Source organism: Engystomops pustulosus, chromosome 1 (assembly GCF_040894005.1).
Source record: "Engystomops pustulosus chromosome 1, aEngPut4.maternal, whole genome shotgun sequence".
Lineage (NCBI taxonomy): Eukaryota > Metazoa > Chordata > Amphibia > Anura > Leptodactylidae > Engystomops > Engystomops pustulosus.
In genome coordinates, this window is record NC_092411.1 from 83,735,154 (window position 1) to 83,745,128 (window position 9,975).

The following is a 9,975-nucleotide window of genomic DNA, read 5'->3' on the forward strand; positions in this document are numbered from 1 at the left end:
ATCAAAGAGGCTACAGGAGTGTGTGCCGCAACATGTAGCCTCGGCTCTGGCTACTCAAAGCCCTAGTAGCCTCTTTAGAAAATCTGCATGTTAGGTAATTAAAAGATTGCGTGGACAGGAGTATTTAAGAAGTGTCCATACCACGTATGTGGCAGGTGAACTCTTTGTGGTGCAGCTGTACTATTCTTCATACAACAAAATTTCTGCACTAAAGGAGGGTTTCCAGTGTTCCGTCAGACCGTACACCACATTTATCATGCAAAGTCCGACTAAAGTGTGTCGCACGCTTAAAAGGTGCACCAAAAAGAAAGTTGGTGCTCTCTGTCAGAGCAGTGCAGGAAGCACCAGAAGTACTGAATCTGGTACCCTCTGCATATGACACTTAGTCGACATACGAAATGCCGTATCACTCTTTGAATATAGAACATTTCATTGGATTTAAAAGGAGTGCTGCATCTTTCTTCATTCTCTAACCTGTGATAGGTTCTGGCAACAGGGACTGGCACCGGAAGGCACCAGAACTTTATTTGCAGACCCTGGTGGGATTACAAGGAGTGCTGTTTTTTGCCGTATGAACCTGCCATCAGCCACTGGAAGGGAGGGAGCAAGGATCTTTTCCCTCATTTTAAACACATTGCTGCTTTGTTACCTGGACACCCCCTATAAAAGGAATTCCATCATCAAAATTAAGCATGGATAAACCAGGGATACTTACTCATATCCAGACACCGCAACTGTGGCATTATTATAATTTTTTTTTTTTTTTTTTAAAGATATAGCCTCCTTGATAAGATTATGTTAATGCCTGAATGCCTCTCAGAAGGGGGGGGGGTTCCAAAGCCCCTACGTTCTCTGGCTTCACAAGCTTTTACACTGTCTCCCCCTTTCTTGTACATTTCTCTGCACACTATAACAGCCTGTGAAGCTGAAGCACCGAGGGGCTCTGGTATTGCCACCAGGTTCCATAGCTGTTAAAGGAACCTGGAGCCCCTAATACTAATTTGCATAATTTTAAAGCCTTTTTTCTTAAAAACAAGGACACAGGAAGCTTACAGAAGAGCAGATCCCACCAGAGCTGGCACACACCAGTATGTGGTTGGTCTACAATCCTTGATCCTGATGGTAGATGTCCTTTAAAAGTTCAGTCTAGAAAGAAGGAGGCCATGGATATCAAATATAAGAAGATTCCCACAGTCACAGTGCCTGGATATATGAGTAAGGGGCTTGATAAGAGTATCCTGCTTGATATTTGCTGGTAGATATCCTTTAAGCAGTAGACTGTGGCAAGTTCTACATCCCGATACTTCTGATTATTATATTAGAATGGGTTAAACATAGATATTGAACAAGCATTATTTTACTCACCACCATTATGTCTCTTATGAGAGGTGTCAATGGACATATACAAGGTTCTCTAAATGCCAAATAATCTTTCGCATTAGCACATATTACAGATTTATGTTCTAATAAAATATATTATTTATGCGCCGCTGCAGATATTTAGATGGCTTAGACTATACTAGTGCCAATACACAACTTTTTCTTAATGCACATTTTTTTTTTTTTTTTTTTAAGATTATACCGTATTTTATGCCTCTTCTAAGGCCTCTTGTTTTAGAGAGTTTGATGCCTCAAACTATGAGTGAATCTAGTGTAGCATCTGTGTACATGAATATCAGGCATTAAAGTACAAACATCTAAGCGTGTTTTATATGTTTATACACATTTTAAAAAGGAATATCCAAAATATAGATAAATACGCTGTACATTAAAACACAAGTATATGACTGAGATAAGGATTGCAGTTCCATTCTGTGCATTGGAAGTCTGGGCCACAGGTCATACACGTGCAAAAGTACATCCTACGTCAACGGCTTCTATTCTTGTGTAATATGCAACCCTGACAAGTCCTATACAGAACCCAACATTTCTTTATGTAGAATAATCACTGAAATAATCCAATGAGTGGGGTCAGCTGTGAGGCTACTATAAAGTTATACATACCATTTGGTATTATAGACTATTCACAACTGGCCTCAAGAGGAAAATGGCAAGTCTGTGTATTAGTGTTGTTGTCCAAACATCCCCCCCATCTACTATATTACTCATAGGGGGCTGCAAGACTTTGGCACATGCACAACCCCACAGGGCACACATGAAGCCTGGCTACTGGCTGAATATCCTACACTAATTGGGTGCAATAAAACACATTACAGCAACTGCTGCACAGTCAATGAAATCTAGAGTGTAGACCATGAATATCTTCAATACAATATTGACAGCTAAATCTGAGTTAGCAAATATTTAATGCATTTAATATGTAAAAAAACGTTGGAAAAGGCGTAAATATAGGTGAAAACAGTCTATAGGTGCAGCTTATATCGGCTTGTACAGCAGTGTAGTGACATATTTCTTCTTGTAACGGTGGGTAGCACTCAATACCATCACACCATCCTAAAAAAAAAAAAAATAAATAAATACAATGTCCATATTTGTCCCACACATGAGTCTTCAACACATGGACGTTAATGTACTTACCTTGATGGAAAGGGCATATAGATGATTTAACATGACATGGTTTGGTTCTGGGAGCAAAGCTGGGTCACACTGGAAAACAGCAAGGTTACATTCAGAACTAAAGATGCCAAAACCAAGTATATGCCTTATAATATAAAAAGCCTCCTCTCTTTTAGCCGACTATAAAGACAGGCCCATTAAAGGGGTTGTCCACTTTCAGCAGATAATTCATATAGTTTGTGTAAGGAAAATGATACTTTCTGTATCAATTCCTCAACATTTTCTAGATCTCGGCTTGCGGTGATACTATAGGAAGCTTCTAGGTTTACTTCCAGTGGATAGAAATCTATCCATGGTCATGTGATGTCACACAGGTGCACGGCTCGTTATCAGAGAGTAATCAGAGCCGTATGATATTCCCTTACACAAACAATATCCATTATTTGCTGAAAGTGGACAACCCCTTTAAGGCTCCTCCCCTTTCCCCATTTCATAGCTATGCTAAAGTTATACATGGGTAGTACCCCCCATCTCTGGCTTATGTCAGCCATTAAATATGTCTACATAAAGACATGACTGTGTAACCAAAACAAAAATGTGTATTTATATTGCATGGTAACTTTTTTTGGTAAATCCTCTACATAGAAGGACCCGGTAGGGTCCAATTCCCTACAACACGTCCCAAGCCTGTTACTGGGGCAGAAAGGTAGGAGAAGCAGTCACAGGCCCCCAGGCCTTCTCATGGATTGTTTTCCTGCTTTAACAATATGAGTAAAGCAAAGAAGTTTACTTACAGAAATACCAGTGTCTTTGTTAAGAATAACTTGCAGCAGATGAGGTGGAAGGATGGGAGGATTCTTGAAACGTTCTTCTAGCTTACAGTTGTATGGATCTTGTTGGTAAGGACCAGGCGGTGAGCTAGACAACTCTGAGCAAACAGAGGGGGAAAAAAAAAAAAAAAAAAAAAAAAAAAAAGAAAGTGGGTGCGTGCCAACATTTTCAGTGAGACAGACCTCATGCTTCACCAGGACCAAAACCCAGGCATTGCACACAGCCAGATGGAGAAGGGAGGGAGCGCTGTTCACCCCTCTCCATAGAAAGCCGAGTGATCCGATGATCCAGTGATCTGATGACATAGACCTTACAAATTGTACGGCCAAATCACAGGTCCCATACGCTTGGGTGCATGGGGCCAAAGAGCAATTCTAGACTATGCATTTCCCAGGATTTGGCCTCCTCTATGATCCCTGCCATCCTATCAGATTACTGCCACATACATTAATAAATTTTGTGGCTTCAGTAATAAAAGGTTTTCAACACTATTTATTTCTCCTTTTGGTTCTACTGTAATAAATTGATATACATTCTTATAAAAAGGGAAATAAATCCTACCTGACAGATCAGAGCCCTTCTGTGAATCCACCATTAAGGCATCAAATACTTCAAAGTCTGTTTTTTTCACATTTATTACATTGTTTATGGTGCCGAGCTGGCTGGTTACTACTGGCTGTGAAAGAAATCCACAGTTAGAAGTTGTGATCACCTCAATCTACTTAGCCGTGCCGACCGTCCACCCCAATACCATAAAGTGCCAGTGTGGACACCATTCATGTCATTCCTTCAGTGTGCCGGGCATAGATGCAAGTACAAAGCGTGATATTTATTCTAGTAGCCAAGTATACTTTAGGTTACAGTTTTCTGTAAGGCCTGCTAGCCAATGTGCACATGAAGAACCCCCATAAATTTTCAAGGTAACATGTACATACAGTTTTCTAAGAAATGTAACAGTTCATGACTGTTAGCCATTTCCTATTAGCCATTAAAAATAGACAGAGAGCCCTTAGTAGGTCAGATGATGGCAAGTGCAGAAATCTAGAAATACGGCCAGATCAACTGCTGGATATTAACTATACTATTCTGGAACAGTAGGTACATGACATAAGCTCTGCAATAGGGTATAGCTCTGGCATGGCAGCTGATAGTTGGCACATGTAGTATCCAAAAATGAGAAGTGGCACACACAGACTCATCATCCAAATGAATCCAAATGTACTGCTGAAATCACCAAACAGAACCATTACCTCTGCAGGGTCATGTGTCCACTGGCCGTCCACAAAAAACTTGTACTGATGGTCACCTTCTGGAAGGTCCAATATTGCAACAAAGTTGTTGTGGCTGTAATTTAATAGAAGACAAGTATGAGGAGTCATGGGCGTTCATAACAACCAGATTGAAGAACACCAATGTAATGAGGAGATCTACATATTATAAAAACAGTATTTGGGCTCCACCTTTAAATAAATTATAATAGTTGACAATGATTTACATACACACAAAAAATTTATTTTCTTTTAGATCAAAAAGGCAACGCTAGTGGTGTGTGTTTAAACGGATTTAAACGGGTGTGCGTTTAAAAACACACCAAAAACATACCATTAACTGCCATGTGTCAATACACCCCAATGCCAGCAGCAACGCCACAATATAAACATAGAACACAGATTTTTATATATTTTTTTTTTTTACAATAAGGCTATATATATTTTCGGCAATTTGGCAAACTCTGTACAGCGCTGCGTAATCTGTGCGTGCTATATAAATAAAAAATTCTTATTATATGCAACCCCAAATCTTGAAATGCTAGGCTGTGTTCTCAGGTGGCATCTAGTATATAGCTTGCCAGCCTCTTACCTCCCGTATATAGTCAGCATATACCATAGTGGTAAACTATGGTTTAAAAAAAAAAAAAATAGGGATTTTTATAGAGTTTCAGAAGCCTCTGCACAGATAAGACCATTCTCATCTAATACAGACTCCCCCCCCCCCCCCCAATCTTACATATAGTGGTAGAGAGGCTCAGTAGACCGCATCCAATAGAACAGGATCTAATAGGAGTTTAATACCTTCGGATGAGAGGGATCTTCCCCCAGTTATTAAAAGACCCAGACAGATAAATTTCTTTCCCTCCACCAGTCCAGCGAAAAACCGTAGGTCGAGCTTGTGTTGGCGCTTTATCATTTACTTCTAAGTCGTGCTGCCAGGCTAAGAACTCATCCTTTTCCAGGGGGGCCTGCAAAAACAGCAAGGGTTAAAGATTAGCAGCAAAAACATACATCGGTTCTACTTACAGGCTCATTGTTCAGTTTTCTGTAATCATTTTATTTATACATAAAAGTTTGGCAAAAGAACGTGATGCCCCATTGTCCACCATAGATTAAGATCTTGGTGCCAGAGTTTTATTGACTATATGTGCCCCAATAAAGTACAGGGTAATCTGTAGGCAGCACAGCATGTTATAGAACAAGAGGAGCGGAGCAGATTGCACATGGTGTCCTATTTGCAGGAAGCATGTTCTATAGCAAAAGGGGGCAAAGAACACTGATGGTTTTTTTGTAAAAAAAAATTATGCATCTTTTCCATTTATTTCCATGCTATTTCTATACTTGAAAGCTGTCATCTAGTAAATGGGGGTTGTCCTCCGAAAGTGACATATATGACTGTATCTCTGACTGTATAGGACTATCTCCTAGCAGATGGCTACTTACCCAGTAGAGTCATCTAGAGTGCTCTGCACAGCAACACTAAGTGGGCTAACACAGCTAACAATGGGCTAATATAGTGTCCGCCTGACCCCCCTGAGTTGCATTTTGGAAGGCAATACAACAGCTGAGAAGAGGAAATTTACTCAATTACAATGTTGTCAACATTTGTGTTTACAATGCAATTTTAACCCCTTAAGGACGCAGGGTTGTTTCCGCTCATTTCTCGCTCTCCACCTTCAAAAATCCATAACTTTTTCATTTTTCCGTGTACAGAGCTGTGTGAGGGCTCATTTTATGCGTAACAAATTTTACTTTCCTGTGATGTTATTTATAATAACATGCTGTGTGCTGGGAAGCAGGAAAAAAATTCCAAAATGTGGAAAAATTAAAATAAATAAATAAATAAATGCATGTGCGTCACGTTCTTGTTGGCTCAGTTTTTCCGACTTTCACTCTGCGCTCCAAATAACATCTGCTTTATTCTTTGGTTCGGTGCGATCGCAGTGATACCAAATTTATACAGGTTTTATTGCTTTTTAATACATTTTCAAAAAAACGAATGTGTACAAAAAAAATGTCCATCTTCTGACGCTAATAACTTTTTCATACTTTGGTGTGCAGATATGTCATTTTTTGGCGAAATGATCCAACGGTTTCATTGCTACCATTTTGAGGACTTGCGACATTTTGATCACTTTTCATTACATTTTATGTAATGTAAAAAGGTGTAAAAGTCGCATTTCGGACATTTGGACGCCATTTCCCATTTTTTTAAACTTTTTTTTCCCACAATTTCTTAGACCCTCCAGGGTACTTTAACCCTAGATGGTCAGATCGTTCCTTCCATATACTGCAATACAACTGTATTGCAGTATATGGAGTTTTTGCATGTGATTCATTACCATTCACATGTTGCGTTTTGGTTGCGTTTTCATAGCATTTGAAACAGCTGATGAGAGGCGATTTGCCTTATTACATTACTGTTTACGTTTGTTAAAGCAATGTTAACAAAACGCATGCATTAACACATGTGTTAACATCACATTTACGATGTGTTTTGTAAACAGAAATGTTAACAGTGATGTAATAAGCCAAATCACCTCTTCTCAGCTGTTGTAATGCGTTTCAAACTCAATGAAAACGCAGGCAAAAACTCAGTGTGAACGCGCCCTCAGCCTCGGGTCTGACGAGGTCTGTCATGGCAACCGATTTTTCCATGACGCTGGGGGAACGACGATCGGAGGTAACATGGCGGCGGCACCGACAGCGGGTGATAGCATTGGGTCTTTGCTGCAATATGCAGTAAAGCCCATCTCTGTATGAAGAGGGCTCACGGGCTGAGCCCTTCATAGCTCTGTGGCGGATATATCCGTCGGAGAGCGTGAAGGGGTTAAAGGGGTATTCCAGGAATCAGCATAATTCATATACAAAAGGGTCCTTAAAATATAAGGTAATATGTAATTAGTTGTTATCCAAAACGAGCCCAGAAATTCCTTCCCAGTGTCTCTTCCCTATGTATTGGAGGAGCTACACTACTGAGCATGTACATAAAGTGACACACACATTCACCTCATCTAAAGAGCATGCACAATCTGCTCTAACAGGCCACATGCAGCCCATTAAGCCATGAGTAGCGGTCCGCACCCTGCGGACAGAAACCAATGAGTGCAATGAAACCAACTTTGAAGTGAGATGTAAATCGCCGTGCAATTAGTTACGCAGAAAACAAGCCTTGAGGGTGCGGTGACACGTCGCGCTTAAAAACGCATTGCAATAGCTGAAGATTGATTTGCCTAATTAAACAGCTGTAAACACGTGTGTTTACAAAACGCAACCGTAAACGCAAGTGTTAACAGCTGTTTAATTAGGCAAATCTCCCTTCAGCCGTTGCAGTGCAAATGCGGTCCTTATGAAAAAGTATTCAGTACATACGGCATTGATGAAACTGATTGTTATATATATTTGACCATTATATATGTAAATGGTCCACAGCCCTGGTTATAAATAGAAACAGGAGTACATCGTAGACTGCAATGCAAAGTTGTCTCGGTTAAAAACCCTCTACTAGGCTTAAAAAAAAAAAAAAAAAAAAAAGAGGGAGAAAATATACAGCAATACTGCACATTATACACAGTCATCTTATTTTACTAGCCACCATGGAGCAGCGGATAAGTGCCCAGGACAGCTGAGAGCACTGGGCTATTTCATGTGGATATTTACAATTCAAAGGGGCAGCTACAAATCTGCCGACTGCTACTACGGTAGAAACAGTCTATAGACAAACATAACATAGGTGAACAGACTACACGTCACACACCAGGACAAGGAATGCTGGGAGATTTCATATCTGAAGCCAGCAGAATGGTGAATGCAGCTCTACACCATAATATTGTTTTGTATGAGAAAAATACTACAAGGTGTCAGCTTTGTATAAGGATTAACCCTATATCTAAATGTTGTTCCTTGTCCACAGATGAACATACTTCAAAGTCCACAATTTCTTAACAAAACCTTAGTAATCCTACAAAGTAATCAGGAGGTCAACTGCAAGTGACGATTTATAGCAGGAAGAATCCATAGCGGCCCCAACGCAGAGGGCAAAGTCATCATCCCACAAGTACCGGCTCCTTATCTGCCCCCAGCAGAGGTATAACCTGGCTGTCATACAATATATTGCTACAGCAGGACCTGTAATATATCAGATTCCACTTTCCAAAATTAGCAAATTCCATTAGAGGAAAGGTTCAGCCTAAATCCAGTACCATAAGGGATAGTTATAGGGGTCACCAGGTTATACACATGACCTCTCCTCCCCAATGGAGCTGCCCCTTAACCCCTACACTACAAAACCAAGTGTTTTCCAGGCAGGAATGGTTTCCCCCTGGCACCTTCTAGGGCACTTTCTGGTAATTGTACATGAGTCTATGAGGACAGGGCATTATTACACTGGGGAGGTCACTGGGGCTGAATAGCCATGACCTCATGCCCGGCAATGGTTCCCCTGGCACCAGATCCCCCCACCCCCGAGCTCTTGGCAGGGGCAGGTGGCAGCTGTCAGCACAGGCCCCAGCCCTCACCTTGTTCTCCTCGGCCGGGTACATGTCGGCGTCCTCGGGGCTGTCCATTAGTATCTTGGTTCGGTCTTCCCCCTTGCTGGCGCCCCCGCCGCTGTCTCTTCGCCCCTTTAGGGGTCCAGGTCTCTCGCTGCTGGTGTTCCCCATGTTCACTGCAGGACAAACTACGAAGCGCCGAGGACTTTGTTTATGGTCCTGCCGGCTTCCGCCTCCTGTTTCCGGGGGACGGTGATACGCAGTGCGGTTCACGCCTCTCTGCCGCCTGATAACAGCTGCGATAGTGCAGCGCGGATCACGGCAGCTGGATGGCGGGGAATGTGCCGGCTGTACAGGGGAGGCCAGTGACGTCACTGCTTCCTGAGGATAACACTCCCGCAGGTGGCCACTAGGGGGCATTGCACTGAGAAATGTTGCGATCTGTCACACTTCATGTCCTACTTGTTAACCTCCACACCAGAGGATGGCGCTGTAAGATATCATGTACTTGGAACTCAAAGTGAGCCTGTCACCAGGAATGTCTTTTTTTAGCTGCTGATGGGTTCCAATAACCTATGCTATGCTGATTTTCTAAAAGAATTGTCAGCATTGTGAACCATTTCACTAGTATATATAAGTTTCATTCACATTACCTGGCACCCTGACAGCAGCTTAAGGCAGTCCCTTGAGAAGGGGCAGCTGCATCCTGTGTGTACCTATGTCAGTCTCCTCTCCTCCACACTCCTGCAGCTCCCTCTCCACTACCTGTCTTATGCATTGAGCAGACAGGAGGGAGGGGGATGGTGTGGAGGAGAGTGAGAATCCATGAGGAGACACAGGCTGCAGTTTTCCCCTCCCCAGGGACT

General features: G+C 41.8%; 1 protein-coding gene across 1 annotated transcript; it reads right to left on the reverse strand.

Annotated features, from left to right (window-relative positions):
• Positions 1–1,698: 1,698 nt before the first annotated feature.
• Positions 1,699–9,544, reverse strand: PRKAB1 (protein kinase AMP-activated non-catalytic subunit beta 1). Its single transcript, XM_072146484.1, has 7 exons — positions 9,137–9,544; positions 5,421–5,587; positions 4,599–4,692; positions 3,910–4,024; positions 3,312–3,445; positions 2,539–2,607; positions 1,699–2,454 (listed from the first exon to the last, which is right to left on the reverse strand). The coding sequence occupies exons 1-7, from the start codon at positions 9,527–9,529 to the stop codon at positions 2,377–2,379; spliced, it is 1,050 nt and encodes a 349-aa protein (XP_072002585.1). The 5' UTR covers positions 9,530–9,544; the 3' UTR covers positions 1,699–2,376.
• Positions 9,545–9,975: the final 431 nt, after the last annotated feature.

Coding starts and splice junctions, on each gene's coding strand:
- PRKAB1 (XM_072146484.1), bottom strand. CDS start 9,529: ATGCCCCCTAGTGGCCACCTGCGGGAGTGTTATCCTCAGGAAGCAGTG. Junction 5,588..9,136: donor ACCCGGCCGAGGAGAACAAG/GTGAGGGCTGGG, acceptor CTGTTTTTGCAG/GCCCCCCTGGAAAAGGATGA. Junction 4,693..5,420: donor AAGATCCCTCTCATCCGAAG/GTATTAAACTCC, acceptor ATTAAATTACAG/CCACAACAACTTTGTTGCAA.